General features: G+C 39.8%; 1 protein-coding gene across 3 annotated transcripts in view; it reads left to right on the forward strand.

Moving 5' to 3' along the window:
• The window catches only part of Aftph (aftiphilin), a 68943-nt gene that overhangs the window by 38661 nt on the left and 11442 nt on the right, over positions 1 to 18840 (forward strand). The window contains exons 3-8 of one of the 3 annotated variants that reach the window (XM_052734743.1): positions 4396 to 4547; positions 7611 to 7737; positions 8792 to 8848; positions 12879 to 13001; positions 17200 to 17260; positions 18639 to 18809. In XM_052734743.1, coding sequence (XP_052590703.1) covers positions 4396 to 4547; positions 7611 to 7737; positions 8792 to 8848; positions 12879 to 13001; positions 17200 to 17260; positions 18639 to 18809 — 691 coding nt within the window. The remainder of the gene's footprint in view (positions 1 to 4395; positions 4548 to 7610; positions 7738 to 8791; positions 8849 to 12878; positions 13002 to 17199; positions 17261 to 18638; positions 18810 to 18840) is intronic. The other 2 variants (XM_052734740.1, XM_052734742.1) reach the window with 2 other exon arrangements.

The following is an 18840-nucleotide window of genomic DNA, read 5'->3' on the forward strand; positions in this document are numbered from 1 at the left end:
TCCCTTATATGATTAAACATTTTATGTATTACAGGTGAAAAAAAGTTGTCCCAGGAACCCACATGCATTTATACCCAAGCAACTTGTTATAGATTAACAGGGTATAAGCAAGCAAGGTATTTTTCTCAGCCAGTTTTTTTGCTGGCAGACTGCATCTTGCCGTTACAAAGGACCAATCATTTCATTTTATCTCAAAAGGTAATCTTATAAGAAATCTTAGAAGAATCACAGATCTAAACTTTTGTATATAATCAGCTCTATTTTAAATCCTTGGGGGGCATACCCACTTTTCGACAGTTTTTGTATCGGGAAGCTGAGGGCAGAAATGGGTACAAGGAATTAGTAATCACCCTTGATCCCCAGCGACCCTAGTAAGTCAGCCAGCAATAGCCAGGCTGTCATTGTCCTTGTTCCCTGACCTTGCTCAGCTATTAAAAGTATGCTCTTTGTTTCCAAGATTCTTTTTTACGTCAAAGCCATTAACAAAAACATCTTGACCTAACGTTAAGTCATTATTTAAAGCTTTGTTTCAGCTATGTTGCACACCAAAACCCTTGAACACATCTCTCAATGTTAAGATTAAAAGAACTTGAACTGCCTTAGCTTCTGGGACTGTTGTTTTCCTTTATCATTAACCTGAGCCACAGCCTATACTCAAGAGAAACTAGCTGAGTTGAGGGACACTTCCTTGTTCTTATTTTCTATCCTCTTCAACCCCTGCTTTATCAGGGGTAGAGCCAGCACCATATTTTGCTTTTACCTATATTAATTTTCCCACTAAGCTAGCCTCTGCCATAATCCCTTAATCATCAAAATCCTATTTAAAGTAACACCATTATGGTATAATATCATTGCTTTAGTTAAACAGTAGAACTTAGGAGGAAATCATCTTCATAATAATCCACAGGTAAAAATGCCCAGTAGAGCAGGCAGTGGTGGCCCACGCCTTTAGTCCCAGCACTTGGGAGGCAGAGGCAGGCAGAGCTCTGTGAGTTAGAGGCCAGCCTGGGCTACAGAGTATGCTTCAGGACAAGCTTCAAAGCTACATAGAGAAACCCTGTCTCGAAAAACAAAACAAAACAAACAAACAAACAAAAAATACCCAATAGAATGGGATATTTCCCTGAGATAATCATACAACATTAGGGGCAGTGGGGATCTCCTCACACCCATTCACACCATGCCAGATACCAGAGAAAGATGGCAGCAGCAAACATACAGAGACACAGCAGTAGCAAGAGACACTCTGGTCCTGAGGTTCTTGGGGCCTTGCCTATCTGAGGTTCACCCGTCAGGGCCTTGCACGCTTGTGGGCCTATCCCTGAAGTCAGTTGCCACCTGCTGCTCCTCTGACACGGCCACTGGCAAAATACACCTTAAGTTGTATTTTTTAAGTCACAATTTAGGTAATAAGTTACAACTTTCAAAAATTGGGTGATGCCTCCATTAAATCAAAACTAGAAGTAAATGTCATGTATTCAGAATAGTTCATATGGATAAGTCAGTATAAACAAAGTTCGTTTTTACTCATTAAAGTAAATCCAAATTTAATATTTTACTAGAGCAACTCTAGCCTTTGATGTAATAACTTTTATACTCATATGGTAAACAAATTGTTATTGGGTCGGGCGGTGGTGGCGCACGCCTTTAATCCCAGCACTCGGGAGGCAGAGGCAGGCGGATCTCTGAGTTCAAGGACAGCCTGGGCTACATTGAGAAAACCTATCTGGAAAACCAAAAAAAAAAAAAAAAAAAAAAGGAAATGTCGTAACAAATTTAATGAAAACCTTTGTTAATTCTGTTAGCTGCTTTTTGTTGTGTTGAGCTCTTTCCCTGTGGCTGGTGCTGTTAGCAGATTCTGGTCATTTAATATTTATTTATTGCTCCAGTTCTGGAGTTGACAAAGAATGGCCCAGGGGACAGATCTGTCCCTTATTTCTTGCTTTCGTACATGAAGTTTTACTGGAACCCACTCATACTTGCTTATTTAGAGATGGCCTACAAAGCCTAAAGTAGTCACTCTGTTGCTTTCTGTTGAAAATGTTGCTAAACCCTGTTTTGCCTCATCTAACAAAAGATTGGAAACAATGTATTTTCTATCTAATTCTGAAGATATGCAAAACACAGTTTTAAATATTGTATGTACTTTATATCCTTTGTGGGGAAAGGCTAAAGACAAAGAAATTGAAGTGATTAGGTTAATGGGATTTTCCTCCCTCACATACCCTGCGTCATTTGAGCAGGTGTCCATTGACTAGTATGCCTAAAACCTAAGCTATGTGCAGTGTTGTCCAGCCGGTTAAATTTAGGATTCCTGTTTTCTTCTGGTGACAGGTTGAGTTCCGTCCTGTGTCCGTCACCCCCCCCCCATCCCTTTAAAAAGGTAACAAAGATGATAAAGTAAAGATTTAATTTTCTGGTAAATAAAAATGTGGTCCTAGGTGAGTTTTTATTTACCTTCCCTGCCCAGGAGGGAAGTGCTCATCAGGTTTCCAATTAGATAGTTATCTGATCTCTTTCAAAGTCATGTCTGTCTGTCCCCACTGTTGAAGCCAGTTAGTACTGGGTCCCCTTGACAGGCTCAAGTTTCAGGAGCCTGGGGATCTGAAGTCTACCCTTTGCTTTAGGGTTCATAATTGAAAGTGAGACTTGTCTCGTCTCACATGAATATAATGAGGGCGACAGAGAACTTTGGCAGAGTTAGCAAAGGAGTACCCTGAGACTAATTATCAGTGATAAGGCTTTTGCTCTAGTACAGCTTCCAAAAGGGAGTTTTGGGCACTTGGAAAATGTGATTATAGAAATTATGCCCTTTGTTTTTCTTCTTCCTAGTTACTGACTACTCCAAAGGAGAAATCAAGTGTTAACTTGTTTGTGTCAGTTGCCAGGAGGGATTTTGATGTGGCATTTTCTGTTGTCAACTTCAGTAGTGCATTTAATCTTCTAACAGACTTTAACTTAGAACAGTTCGTATTCCTACTGATGTTTAAATAGTAAGTTTTAACTTTAACTTTTGTATTCCTACTGATGTTTAAATAGTAAGTTGAACTCAGGTTTAAAGTATCCTGTATGTATATGAAACACAGTTAAGAAGATGGAAATATATACATATATATTGCATATATACAATAAATACAGTGGTAGTGGTATCCCCCCCCAAAAAAAATCACTATTCTAAATCCAACAACTCTGAATTAAAAAAAAAAAAAAGGACACAAAATGCCAAGTAAATTTATCTGTTTATTTTATGGTGAGAAGATACTCTAGTAACTGTCCTGGCTTTACCTCAAGGTAAGTAAAGAAATGAGATTTCTAGGAGATAATGCATGATGTCAAAAATGATAAAGAGCTGTTGAATTTAGATCAGTAAAAATGGAGACACTCAGCCCAGCAGGATGGCTCAGTGGGTAAGAGTGCTTGCTGCCAAGCCGGAAAGCCTGAGTTGAATTCCTGCGATCCATGCGGTGGAAGGAGAGAACCATCTCACCTCCAGGTGTGCGCCATGGCATACCATCCTACGCCACCACTACGCAGAAAATGAATACGTGTAAAAAAAATTAAGATTTACTTCTATTATCTTTAAGTATGCGTAGGGGTGTGTGTGTGTGTGTGTGTGTGTGTGTGTGTGTGTGTGTGTGTGTTTGCATATGGGCATGTGCATGTGAGTACAGGTGCCCAAGGAGACCAGAGTCGTGGGATCCTGTGGAGTTGGAGTTGTGAGCTGCCTGATGTGGGTGCGGAAACTGAACTGGGTCCTCTAGTAGAGCGGAAGTGCTCTTAATGACTGAGCCTTCTCTCCAGCCCCACCCCCAATTTTTTTTTTATTGACACACTCTTTCTTACTGTGTTCTGCACTTGTTTCAGCAGAGGTATTTCAAAAAGGCTTTCACGGTTAAGTGTTTATGTCAAGAAAGCAGTTCTGATTAGCTGTGGTAGCCTACTTTTCCCAAATACCCAGCTTCCTTGGCCTGTATGTCTCTGTGCTTACTCTGTTAACTGAGTGATGGAGAGAAGATGAATGCTGTCTGATTCCTTTTTTCTTTTGGTTTGACTTTTAGAAGATTATTCAGACTTGGAAGTTACTTTCTTACTATACAATAGAGCGATAACTTTCTCTTTGTAGAGATCTGTAGCAGACTAAGATGCTATATGGAAGGACCAGTGGATGCTTGGCACTTCCTGTTAGTCACAGCATGAGTGCTCAGTCATTTAGAGTCATTGTTGAAGTGGTTTCTCTCACTGTTTTCTGTACTTGAGTGGTGGGTGGTTTCCTTCCTTCTTACAGTAGTAAATTCTGTGTGTCTCTGTGTGTGTCTGCTTGCGCGCGCGTGCACTAAAATTAAGACATCATTAAAACTGAAGAAATGAAAGTGAACTTTCTGGGGGTTGATTCAGACAGCTTTACTCAACCGGTTGGAGAGAATTTTCGAAGCCTGTTTTCCTTCTGTATTTGTCCCTGATGCTGACGAGGAAGTTACTTCCCTGAAGCACTTGCTGGAAACAAACAACTCGCAGATAAAAACAAGAGAGGCCTTAGCTGGAAGTGGGTAAGTAGTAGATAGTTTTTAGAGAACGTGATTCTGTTCATTTCAGTTGGTCTGATTTGTAAAGATTTCTCACAGCATTGTTTTAAAATACTATATTTGAAGCCTAATCATGTGCTAAAAGACTTGAAGAAATTATCCCTGTTTCTCTACTTTTGAAATGTTTCTTTTGATGCCTTTAAATTAACATTCTAATCAGCCAATGCTCTGTTACCTCCTGACTACCTAGTGTGATAAATGAGCTGGTTTTTGTTTTAGGCAGTGTCCAACTCTATAGCCCAGGCTATACTTGAGTATAGCCCAGGCTGCACTTAAGCTCAAGGGCTGAGATTACAGGGATGTGTCAGCACCCCTGACGTCAGTGAAAATGTGTCCGCACACTTGGCTTCACTGAAAATGTAGCTCTTCTGCTATTTTGTTTTCATCTTCTCAGCATACTGACATCACAGCTTTTGGTTAATTTTTTAAACGTCGTATTTTCCTTTTAACTGTGTAAATACTATGTACTGCTAAATAAGCCCTTGTTTTCTCTTCTATGCTGTCTTCCTAAACTTTATGCAAGGTGAGCATCCCTAATGTGGAAAGCCCAACTTTGAAGTACTATGAAATCCAACCCTGTGGGGCTGTGGGTGTGGATCACTTGCCCAGCCTGCTTGTACAAGGCCTCAGGTTTGGTCTCCAGCACTGAAAAAGGAAGAGAGCTTGATTACTTTTTTAATCCACAAATTTTTTGAGCATTGACATGACATTCAAAAAGTTTATAATTTTGGAGCATTTCAGATTTTAGATGCCTAACAGTAAAGTCTACAAAACCTAAACCTAAAATAGTCTGAAGCCCAAAATACTTCTGCTCTCAAGCACTTCACATAGTCTCTCCTCTATTTTCTACATCTTTCCTTGCCCCTAAGAGCCTAGTCATACAGTTTTCCTGGAGATCAAATTTATCAGGCTGTCATCCCCTGCCTCACCCTGCACCAACTGTCTTGCTCCTATTTAGAATGGTTCAGCCTAGGCATCTTTATACCTGTCGTCTTAAAACTTCCCTTCTAGCTTACTTGATAGAGCCTGTTAGGGAGACTGCACAAGAGACCAAGTTCTACTAGTTAGTGCAGATTTAGAAGTTGTTGCTGAGCTGCGGTTTCACATCTTGATGGGAGTCACACTGACGGCTTGTTCTTCATAGTGAGCATTCTTTTATAGTTTTACCTTTACAGTCGCCAGCTCTCCTCTGCCTCTCTTTTCCTTTCCTGGAATTCCTGTTAATTATTTGATGTTAGGGTGTCTAAATTCATATTCTGATTTTCATTTCAAAGTTACTTCTATTTATGGGCTTTCTTTTTGTACTTCATCATCATTTTCTGCCTCTGGAAGCATCCTTTCCTTCTCAAATTTTCCCTCTCTTCCATTTAACTAAGTCACTTATAATTTGTTTGTCCCTCTTTGTAGCCTCAGTATTTCTGGTACAGGCTTTCAAAAAGGGCACAAATCTCTTTCCAAGAGAATCAATCAAAGGAAATAATATACCATACGATAATACACCCCATAAAATACCGAAAGATGGTCACTGCTAGCCTAATAATAGAATCCAAGTAGTAAAAGACATCTTACTGAGAGCTGTAGGCTGTAACTAAACAAATGATGGTGCATTGACCTGAGTAGGATGTAGCCATTGGCACAGTCACAGCAATCCCTCCCTGTCCACAGGGAGTGTGTGACAAGATCCCTGAAGATGCCAAAATATTGAACAGTGCTAATGTCTATACATGCTCTGTTTTTTCTATATGTCCACAAAGCCTCATTTATAAATTAAACATAGTAAGAGATTATAAATAGTAACTAATAGAAGATTACACTGTAATAAGAGTTATGTGAATGTGATCTCTCAGCACACCTTATTGTACTGTGATATGAGATGATACAATGTATGTGATGAGATGATATGAGGGAAATACTCATAATAGCACTAATTAAAAATTAATGTATTTTGTCTTACTAGAGTTTCCCCTTGAATATTTTCATGCCATAGTTGACCACAGGTAACTGAAAACCATGAGAAAAAAGGACAGTGACAGATGGGTAGAAGGTGCTACTGTACATATGCAGGCCAGAAAATACAGCCTGAAAAAGAAATAGAAAATTATATATTTCTAAATATAGATCCATATTTAGAAAGGAAGAAAATATAATTGCACCTTTGTTTGTGAATCAAGACTGAAGGATAGTTGGGCATGGTAGCAGAGAATTCCAGCACTCTAGAGGTCAAGGCAAGAGGATCCAAAAGCCATGTCTACCTGAGCCTGTCTCAAACCACAAAAAGGGAAAACTCAAATATTGAGTAACTCTATTAAAATGGTGGGTGCCAAGTAATTTTTTTGTTTTAAATGTTAATTTTTTGAAACAAAATATGTAGCACAGGCTAGCCTGGAACTTCCTATGTAGCCAAAGATGACTGAACTGCTGACATTTTTTCTCCTGAGTGCTGGATTGTAGACCTACACAGTGGGCCAGGTTTTCTCAGTGCTGGGAATGGAACCTAGGGATTTGGGCATGCAAGGCAGCGCTCAACCAACTGAACTGTAGCCCAGCCCCTAAATGTTTTTCTTTTCCAATAAAAAGGAACAAGCTAGGACCGGAGAGATGGCTCAGCAGTTAAGAGCACTTTACTGGTGCAGAGGACCTAGGTTCAGTCCCTGGCAGTAACATAGTGACTTACAGCTTTCCATAACTCCAATTCTGGGGGATCTGATACCCTCTTCTAGCCTCTGAACATATGAGGCACAAATGTGTTACACATACACACATGCAGACAAAATACTCACACATATAAAAATAAATAAATGGTCTTTTTTTTTTTTTTAAAGAAACAAGCTAATTCCTGGACTATAGTCCTCCAGATGAGATTAACTTACCTTTCTGATTACTGTTGTGCTGTCTCTTGGTTGCACTGAGATAACAGTTGATACACAATTGATTACAATGTATGGTATATCATCAGTGTATTGAAGGGGAAGTTCATGGTGAAAGCACTTGAGTAACGTGTTGTTGGCTTCATTGTGGCCTTTACAGTGAACTGCTGGATGTGTGGACGGAACTGCAGGATATTCATGATGCACATGGCTTGAGATACCAGTGGGGTGGCTCCCATAGCAACAAGAAGCTTTTGTGCTCCTTGGGAATAGACATTCGAAACATTGTGAGTTTGTTAGAACCTTGAAAAACGCTTTAATCAACCTGTGCATTTTTTAAATTTATTATTCTGTTTAAGCTGTGACTATCTAGCTCTACAGAGAAATGGTTGGCTTGAATGTTCACTTATTCTGAATGTGGAATTTTGTTGTTGTTGTTGTTTTTCCAGACAGGGTTTCTCTGTGTAGTTTCGGTGCCTGTCCTGGATCTCACCCTGTAGACCAGGCTGGCCTCTAAATGTGGAAATTTTAAGACACTGTAATGTTCCTGTAAAGACAGTGGTCTTCTTCTTCTTCTTCTTCTTCTTCTCCTCCTCCTCCTCCTCCTCCTCCTCCTCCTCCTCCTCCTCCTCCTCCTTCTCCTTCTTCTTCTTCTTCTTTTTTAAGATTGCTTGATTGACTGATTGATTGATTATGTATACAATATTCTGTCTGCATGCATGCCTGCACACCAGAAGAGGACATCATATCTCATTATAGATGGTTGTGAGCCACCATGTGGTTGCTGGGAATTGAACTTAGGACCTCTGGAAGAGCAGCCAGTGCTCCTAACTGCCGAGCCTTCTCTCCAGTCCAAGTCAGTGGTTCTCAACCTTCCTAATGCTGCGACCCTAAATACGGTTCCTCATGTTGTGGTGACCCCAACCATAAAATTATTGTCGTTTCTACTTTGTAATTGTGATTTTTCTGTTATGAATCATATTGTAAATATCTGATTTGCAGGATAGCTGATAGGCGACCCCCATGAAAGGGTGGTCTGACCCCAAAGGGGTTGTGACCCACAGGTTGAGAACCACTGCTCTAAGTATTATTTCTTAGAAAATTTTTGTTTTTCCTTAACTGTAAAATGAAAAATTGGGCTGGGTTACATATATTCACACATGAATGTATGTACACACATGTAGTTTGTATGTTTGTAAGAGCCCATAGGAGAGCTTATATTTTATTCTGTTCATTATTCACAGTATAATAAAATATTGTAAGCATATTAGAAACAATTTCATTGTGTGACAGACAAACCATTCTCTAAATACATGTTCTTTCTCCCTAATACAAACCCAGCTGTTCACTGGCAACAAGAAGCAACCTGTTATAGTGCCCATGTATGCAGCAGGACTGGTAAGTGCAGACTGCTTCTGCGTGTATTCATCTTCATTGCGTTCGTTTTTTAAAATCATCTTATATAGCATGACAACAAGTTAGTTGTTTGTTTTGAGATACATCTTTTCTATGTAGACCTGGCTGGCATAGAATCTCAGAACAGTCTGCCTCTGGCTCACAGAGACTCGCCTGCCTGGCTTTGCCTCCTGAGTGCTAAAATTAAAGGTGTGCATCATACACTTGTCAGAAAGTGGTTTTGTTGGTGGTGGTTTGGGGTTTTTTTTCTTGTTTGTTTGTTGTTTTTCTAGACAGGGTTTCTCTGTGTTAACAGCCCTGGCTGTCTTGGAACTCGCTCTCCCTGTAGCCCAGGCTGGCCTCAAACTCACAGAGATCCACCTGCCTCTGCCTCCCAGGTGCTGGGATCAAAGGTGTGCGCCACCACTGTCCACACAACATGGGTGCTGGGATCCAGACTCTGGTCTAACCCTCATACGGCAGACACCGAAGCTGAGCCATCTCCTCAGCCTGTCTTTCTAAACTTTTAAAAAGAAAAAAGGAAGATAAAGTACCTGGAACCTTAGAGATGTTTTAATTCAATTATTAATTTTAAATAAAACAACATTGAAACTACGGATGTCCAAAAGAGCATGAAATACCAAATTATAGTACATGAAAATGAGCCAGGACCTTAGAGTTTCCATTAATATTTTAATATTTTTAATGTGTAAATTTTGTTTTTCCAGATATACCAGGTAGTTCTGGCAAATGGGCGTTTTTCATTTTATTCTTTAGCAAGATTTAGTCACATTTTGTAGCTTTGTGGGGAGTGGGTATGCATGTGAGGTTAATGCGCATGTGGGTGCAGATGTCTATAGAGACTGGGGAGGACACAGAGTCCTGCTCTGTAAGCCTCATTCCTTTGAGACACACTGCTCACTGAGTCTGGAGCTAGACTGCAGGCCAGCAAGCCCTGCATCCTCTGTGTCAGCACTCACATGCTGGGCTCACAGGCATGCGTGAACAGCGACACCCACCTTTTTAGGTGGGTCCTCAGCTAAACCTAAATGCACAGCAAACATTTAGAGCCAGCTTCCCAGCTTCTCGGTCAAAAATTTGATGTTTGTGGTTTTGGGGTGAGTTACTGCTAAATGAAAATGTCCTATCCAGTAAGCTAAAAATGTCATGTTACTATAAGGAATAAATTGAATTTAAGGGAAAAATGTAAAAACCAAAGAAAGCTGAGTGTGGTGGTGCAGACCTATAATCCCCGCACTGAGGAGGCGAGGATGCAGGAGAATCAGGAAGGGGTTCACAGTCATCCTTTTCTCATGGCTAGCCTGGGCTACAATAGACCTTGTCTCAAAGAATGAAAGAAAAAGTAAGAAATCATAAAACAGTCTAAATTCTACAACCTATATGTGCATGTAAAGTACAGCTTGATTTTTTTAATCCACAGTTTTTTTTTTCTGTGACTAGGCACTAATTTTATTGGTATTGAACTGGAACAGTGTGTTTTATTTTTGCAATTTGTTATGGAATTTTCTGTGCCCAAGTTTTTGGTTTTTTTTTTGGTTTTTCAAGACAACCTCTGTGAGGCTTTGGAGCCTGTCCTGGAACTCACTTTGTAGACCAGGCTGGTCTCGAACTCACAGAGATCTGCCTGCCTTTGTGTCTGAAGTACTGGAATTAAAGGCCTGCGCCACCACCGCTGGGCTATGCCCAAGCTTTCTTATCAGTCTCTGCTCCCTTATTTACCTTGTATTGTATGCTTTTCCATTCTAGGTAAATACAGTCCAGAACATTTCTTTAATTTATTGGTTATCTGGATTTCCTTTTTCCTCCAACAGTAGTACTCCAGAGGCTGTTGGTATAGTCTCTTGATCTGAGTAGGAACTAGGAGTTTCACTTGTAGACAGTTTGCTCAGCTTGCCAGCCTGTGTCGCATCAGCACATTAGCTACCTCAGAGTCCTGGGAGGAGTTGGTGGCTAAAGCTTACACTTCAGTTTGTAACTTTATTGCCTGTAATAGTAAAAAACAGACTGTTTTTAAGCCCCACACTAACATTTATTTAGTGAACGTAAATAATCTTCCCACCTCTGGCACTGTGGTTTCTGGGTGTGGGTGGTCGGGGTCCATGTTGTATGACTCTGTCCATCTGCTTCCCTACCCAGGCAAGCAAATGTCACTGTGCCTACCTGAGTAAACACTGAACTCATATCCAGGGATATCTTCAATACCAAAGTTTAATTTTAACTGTATTTTTTCCCCCTATGGTGCATTTTATATGAAGGAGTAGACCTGAAATAATCTTTTGTTGTTGTTGTTTTTGTTTTTTGGGTTTTTGTTTTTCGTTTTGTTTTGTTTTTTGAGACAGGAAAAAGCTTTGGAGCCTTTTCTGGAACTCACTCTGTAGCCCAGGCTGGCCTTGAACTCACAGAGATCCGCCTGCCTCTGCCTCCCAGTGCTGGGATTAAGGGCGTGCGCCACCACTGCCTGACTGAAATAATCATTTAAGTTTCTGGTTCTTCAACTTCAAAATTGTTTGGAAAATTTAAGACAGATTTCTGTGGTCTGAGTATGATAGTACACGCCTTTAATCCCAGCACTTGGAAGGCAGGTGGATCTCTGTGAGTTTGAGGCCAGCCTAGTCTATAGAGTGAGTTTCAAGATAGCCAGGGCTACACAAAGAAACCCTGACTCAAAAAAAAAGAAAGGGGTGGGGAGACACAGATTTCTGGCACTCTCTTAAGCTTTTTATTAAGTGGATTTAAGGCATAGCTTGAGAATTTCTGCATCTGATAAAGGTTTAGGTGCTGTTAATTGGCAACCACATTTTGAGCCCGGCTGGTTTAAATCAGTTCAAATTAAGAAATGTGGCTGACACTAGTAATTACCAAATATATTTCCTTTTATAAGAACATATTGAAGAACCTGTATAATATATAATATATATGTGGTACCAAGTTGACCAGGAACTTATTTTCATCTGTCTATCTACTACATGAAAGCCTGTCATGTATATTAGATTTAGGAATTGGGTCTGTAGGAAGGGGAGGAGTTGAATGTATAAATTGCTCTTATTAGTTTACTCCCCTGAGGGAGTAAGGATTCTACTTAAAAGGCAGCTTTAGAAATCCACAGGTTCTGAGATTCCTGTCTTAGAGCTTTGATCTCCCACACTCATGCTACACAGAGTTAAGAGTGGCTTGTGTGTGTGTGTGTGTGTGTGTGTGTGTGTGTGTGTATAGAAATGTAGTAAATATTCAAGAGCTTATCAAGTTGTTTGATTTTGTTTGGTTGGTTTCCAGAAGATGTAAGCACTTTACTCAGGTCCTCAGCTATGATTTATAATATACAAAAAAAACTTTGCTTTTTCATACTATTAACCTGGATTGTCCATTTTGTGTTTGGTAGAGCCTTAACACCAAATAATTTTCTTTTTGTTTGTTTCTATACTCATCCAAAGTATTTACCTTTTTTACTTAAAAAGTGTGTTTGGGCTGGGCTGTGGTGGTGCATGCCTTTAACCCCAGCACTCAGGAGGCCGAGGCAGGTGGATTTCTATGAGTTCGAGGCCAGCTTGATCTATATAGTAAGTTCCAGGACAGCCAGGACTGTTACACAGAGAAACCCTGTCTCGAACCCACTCCACCCACAGACGTGTGTTTGAATTGTTTCAGATCCAGTGGAGTACAGAGCGTGTTCTCCTCTCTGAAATGACAGGCTTTCTCTGTTCTCTTTGCCAGACCCAGAGTCCAAGTACCAAGACACCAGCTCAGATTTAAAGACATTACATTCATACTAAAAGACACTGGGTTTTCAACATACCACTATGTAAAAAGATTAATATTAACAGAGTAACATTAGTGTCTTAAACATCATAAAGTAAAATCTTATTTAAAATGGAAGATTTGACTTCAAAAAATTTTATTCTAAAATAATCTTTTATATATAATATTTTGAAAATGATCTTTTTTTTCTTTTAGATTGCCATTACAAACTTTGTGTTGATCCCTCTCCAATTAATGACTAATATACCTTTTTCAGGGTATGTTAGAGCCCACCAAGGAACCATTGAAACCACTATCTGCTGCAGAAAAAATTGCTTCTATTGGTCAGACAACCATTATGACACCAGAAATGAACACGTGTATATCTGATCCATTCCAGGTAAAAATATTTGTATGTGTGTAAGCATGTATATGGACACATAATCACACATACTGGTTTATTTTCCTTAATATATCTTTTATCTTTACATTTGTAAAACATGATGATAGACATGTTTTTGATTGTTAATTAACATTCTTAGAATACAGTGGGCAAATTATCTGTAATTTTCAAAAATAAAAAGATAGCCAAGCAGTGGTGGCACACGCCTTTTAATCCTAGCACTCAGGAAGCAGAGGCAGGTGGATCTCTGTGAGTTCAAGGCCAGCCTGGTCTACAAAGCAAGTTCTAGGATAGCCAGGGCTACAAAGAGAAATCCTGTCTCCAAAACAAAACAAAAAAAGAAAAGAAAATGATATGTAAACCATAGATCCAACCCTTTCAAGTGTGTTTTAAGAAACATCTGTTGTTACTGCTGTACCTCACTGTGGTTTATTCATGGGTATAGTTTAAACTTCATTTCCAAGCCAGAATATTGCTGACTTAGGAGATAGCCAAGCCTGGTGTGCACACTGCCTGGCTTCATGGATGGTGGGCAGGTGTCCGTTACCCTCCTCTCCTTGCCCCTCACTGCACTTGTAGGCCTGCCCTGCCTGTGCCGGTCCCTAGGTCACCTGCCGCAGCACACTGACCTCTGTCTTGATCACCGTCCATTCCCACAGTCTTAGCTGCTTTCCTATACTTTCTGAAAACGCAGCGTTTGTATTGAGACACTTAGTGTCGGTTTTCCTTCTTTGCCCTTTTCCTCCTCTACACAGCCATCCCCACAAGTGCTGCTCATTTCGTTGGAGTTAGCTGTTGCTTGTCATTTTACATCTTAGAAGCTTCTTCTGTTCATAACCTTACACCGTGTTATATTCTTATATAATTTAATTCAGATTTAACTAAAGGCGCATTCCAGGTAACCAAATGAAATACATGTATTTTATTTAGAATTTCATGCTGAGTTGCTTGACTCCATACCTGTGATTCAGCTTAAAACAGGCACCTGAAGTGAGTGCATTATGAAGATCTTCTTCATATAAAGTGATACGTCTCACCACTAGTCACTTTTTGGTCCCTACAGTAATACTGTTGTATCTAGAAGTGGCTATGCTTTTCAGGTGACATGACAGTAGCCTGTAATGCTGGAAATTATATCAGAACTACCTCTTCAGGCTCCCATTTTTCTTTCTTTCCCCCCATAAACCATAAACCACGCTTCCTCGTGTGTGTGTGTGTGCATTCTTAGCCTCACTGAAGAGTGCTTTTCAAGCAACTATAGTTGCATCATTTCTTTTCCATCTGCCTATGCTATCTCAATTAAATACTTGTTTTATGGTTTTGGGTGCCCCCCACCCCCAACCTAAGTAGGATTTTTCAGTACTACAACCATTGCTTCTCTTGTTAAGGGATTTTAAAACTTTGGAACCCAGTGTACTGACAAACCTGTAATTCCAGGACATGGGAGACTTAGGCAGGTTAATCTTGATTTCAAGGTTTTCAAGGTTAGAGGGAAATTAGTAAAGTCTTGGAGGGGACACCAGGGTGGCTTTTTTTGTTTTGGCGGAGAGAGTATCTTGAACTCACATTGTATGGAGGCGAGTATGACCACCTGGTCATCAGTAGCAGCTTTAGCCACTTTTGTTAGAGCTATTTTAGTTGTGAGTCAGATTAAGTCCAGGGTGGGAAATGATTATCTCACACCCTGCACCTTCTTTTCAACAAGGAAACATACTTGGGAAACCTAACTGACTTGCCCAAGGTTGTGCGTCAGTGGGTCAGCAGGACTAGGACCAGGCCTCTTTATGCCAGCCTCTGTGTTTCTGTTCTGGTTACATACTGGGTTTTCCCCAGCATTATTGTTAACTTATTTGAAGTAAATACAAATATCCGTGGTATTTTAAAGATAGAACAAAGAAAAGGCTTTTGGCTACCTTTTATGTAATTATAGTAAATATAAAGTATAATCAGGACTAAGCTAGGATCTTGTTTATATAGTTATGTATGCCTTGGTCACGTGTATGGATGCAGATAATCACCCCACAGTCAACATACAGAAGCCTTCACTCAGCACAGAGGCCATCTTAGGAGCTGAGAATGTAGCTCAGTGGCAGACCAGTGTCAGGGAGCCAGTGCACAGCACAGACCCAGGACAAAGGTACCCTCCGTAGTTACACTCCTGTCCCACCGTCTTATCCCTGGCATCGCTTGATGTCTTATACCTTCCTCCTCAGCCTCTAAGCTGAACAGGCTGAACTTGATTTTTGGAGATTAGATGCTTCTATTAATCTGCCTGTCCCTATTTTACCAAAGCAATTATAGTATCTTCCCCAAAGAACCAATTCACGTTTCTATCCTACATACAATAGCATCTTTCCCCATACAAAAAAAAAAAATAAGTATAATGTTGTAATAGTGCCTTCCTTACAGTGAAGCATGACCAGCGAGACCAACAGTATGAACGGAAATAAGCAACGACACGTTGATATTTAAAAATCTAATAGAACACAAGTTATTTCCATAAGTGTTGTTAACACAGTCAGCAAAAGAGAAAACAAAACAGCTTTCTGAGTGAAAAACTAAGTGACTACTTATTTAAAGAACATCTGTCAACTATCTTCTATTTGATATTTACCATTGTTCACTTGTTATAAAATTTAAAAACCTAGAGTAGTCAAATCAGTTGTAAGAATTCATTTTAGTGCATAAATCTCCCACGGCATGGTAGTGCGTGCAGTGATCACACTTGGAGGACTGAACAGAATTCGAGTCCAAAAACCAGCCTGGCCTCACATAGTCAGTTTAAGGCCAGCCTGGGCAATGAAACGAGACCCTCTCTCAAAAAGGAGAAAAAAATCTGATTCCACGTAATTTCTAAGCCAAAGAACTTGACTAAAATAAACCCCTGAACTGTTCTGGAGGCACATACCTACATACCTGCAATCTAGCACAAGGAAGCAGAAGGACCACAGGTTTGAGACTAGCCTGAGAAATGTATCAGGACCTCATCTCAAAAACATGTTAATTGGGCTGGAGAGATGGTTTGGTTGCGTTAAGAACACTGCCTGTGCAAGCATGAGGACCGAAGTTTGAGTCTCTCTCACTTGAATAAAACGTGGGTATGTCCACTCAGAGTCTGCAACTCCAGTGCTGTGCAGGACAGAGACAGGATGGTCCCTGGGACTGGCTGACTGGCAGCCTAGCCCCAGGTTCAATGAGAGACCCTGTCTCAAAGGAGTACGGTAGAGTGGGGTAAAGCAGGATAGCAGGATGTCCAGTGTCTTCCTCTGGTCTTCCCACACACACTCACACAAATGTTTTCTCTCTCTCTCTCTCTCTCTCTCTCTCTCTCTCTCACACACACACACACACACACACACACACACACACACACACACGTATGTGCGCATGCACATGTGTACACTTAAATATCTGAAAATCAACACTTTAAAAATGTATATCTCAGCCAGGCATAGTGTTACACACCTTTAATCCCAGCACTCAGGAGGCAGAAGCAGGCGAGTCTCCAGCCTGGTCTGCATAATGAGTCCCAGGACATCCAGGACTACATAGTAAGACCTTGTCTCAAACAAAAACAAAAACAAAAAAGTGTGCTTCCCACTTATTGGCCTACAGTTTCTTTTCTTTTAAAATCAGGAAACTTGTAAAGAACTAGAGGCTTTCGAATCTGCACCTTCTCATTTTATATATCATGAGACCAGCTAAGTTAGTAAAGATCATGTATAATTAGTTATCACCTTCAATGATCCAAATTGACTTTCAGTGTAGTTCCTTCTCTGTTAGGTTGCATTTTATCTGCTGGTATTACATGACTAGTATTTAAAATAAATGTTATCACTAAAAAAGTCTGTGTTTTAAATCCTTTTCTTAAAATCTAACAGTTTAAAACACAACTTGAGAAAGATTGAAATAGAATCAGTACATAAATTTGTTTGAAAATTTAAAGATACTCCATTTGTTGGATGTATATTTATATAATGTCAATAAGCATACTGTTTGCAATTTCAGTTTGTGTTATTATTTGCAAATAACCTGAAATTATATATTATCCAAATGTTGTCTATAGGTACATTGTTGCCTAGTGGTCTTGCTGTATTTGGGGGGTTTTGCTTTAAGGATTCTTTACGTTGCCACCACCTGTACTGATTAATTTTTATTTTGTTTGTTTGTTTGTTTTTGTTGTTTTCAACTCTAGGAGTCTCTACCACCCGTCCAGTTTGACTGGAGTAGCAGTGGCCTTACTAACCCTTTAGATGGTACGTCTCTCCGTAGAGCCTCTAGCGCCAGAGCTAGAGTTAAGAAAGCTACACAGTTCAGACAGACTTCTCTCTGCTGATTTCCTTTTTGTTTGAACGTAACTTCTTATTCTTATCTTTGGAAATTCAGGCTTTCTTTCTAAATAGTAATTGCTCAAGATACCAGCCATTACTATTATCAACAATATTAATACCCCCAAGTATTGGTAGTAATAGCAAGGTTTTAGTTCCTTTATCTTAAGTCAAAATTAGATAGTTTAAATGATATTTTAGCTAGGACCAATTTATTTGAATGTTTTACAGCTTTACTTTGTGAAATTTTCTCGGATACAAAGTCTTGTGGTTAGAGGTTGCTTCAAAGCATAAAGCACAATTTATTCACTTAACCAAAAACAGTATGCAGAGCCACATTTATTGACTTAATGTAGTTTTCAGATTCAGTAGCATTTTATAGAGTACTTATATGCAAATGGAAGATGAATGATTTTCATGATGATTTTTAAACTTATCTCAAATACTGACAGAGCAGTTCCAGAAATCAGTAGTTTTTCTTATGACTTTAAAACTCTGAAAGGGGAGTAACTTAGGCAAATACTGTAGGGTCTTTAACACACAGTACAGTTTTAGAGTCCATGCTGTGGGTTTTCAGTGGCCCCTAACTTATAATTGCTTCTTAAGCCATTGGAGCCATTGTCTAGAATATCTGTTACCATCATCTCAGTGGCATCTAGCATCCCATTGCCTGAGACACTCTTACCAGCTTTTCCTTGTAGCTAGGATCCTAGAATACCTGGAAACCATCAATTGAATGTCCTGCTGAAGGAAAGCCTGGATGCACCTTTTGCTATTGTCTGGTGTCTTCAGTCAAATCATCATGCTTTTTATTAACCACTTCTTTACAAATGTATACTATTTGTGATTACTCTTGCAGAGTTAAAGGGGAACAGTACAGCTTGCACATCAGGGTAGGGCAGTTATCCCCTATTATGTTACTTTAAATAAGTTAATGTATTGATGCATGTCCTGAAACTCACAACCTTGTCATTGTTTTAAAAAGCATTCATTAGAAACCAGAAATTGTTCACAGGAGCTAACATGAAAGATCGGGCATGTCGTGATTTAACGTTGGGTTGAGATTAAGTATTGTTTCCCTTTAACTAGTATGCCTTCCCTGGTCTTTCTGATACCTTTCAGTTTGACTGAAAGAACTGGCTTCTAACTAAAACCTAACAGTGTTACATTCTTTACATTGTACATGAGGAAATATACATCGAGTTAAATTGTTACTTTAGTTATGAAAACCTAATACTGTATGCATTGTTTTAATGTTGATTTTAAAAATGTGTAATGACTACTAATTATAACCTGCATGTTCAAGTGTGTGTCTTACCCCTTTTTACACATAACCCCTCCTCCCTTGGCTTACCTTCTGTGTGGCTGCCTACCAACACGGTCACTGCATTCCAAGCTAGTGGAGGTTCCACTCTCCTGAACCTTGATTTCTTTGGGCCCGTGGATGACAGTAGCTCTAGCAGCAGCACGCTCCCAGGTCAGCAGAGTGTTTCAGCACAGTTCTGGTT

This window comes from Peromyscus californicus, unplaced genomic scaffold (genome assembly GCF_007827085.1).
Source record: "Peromyscus californicus insignis strain IS unplaced genomic scaffold, ASM782708v3 Scaffold_13__1_contigs__length_99412109, whole genome shotgun sequence".
NCBI lineage: Eukaryota > Metazoa > Chordata > Mammalia > Rodentia > Cricetidae > Peromyscus > Peromyscus californicus.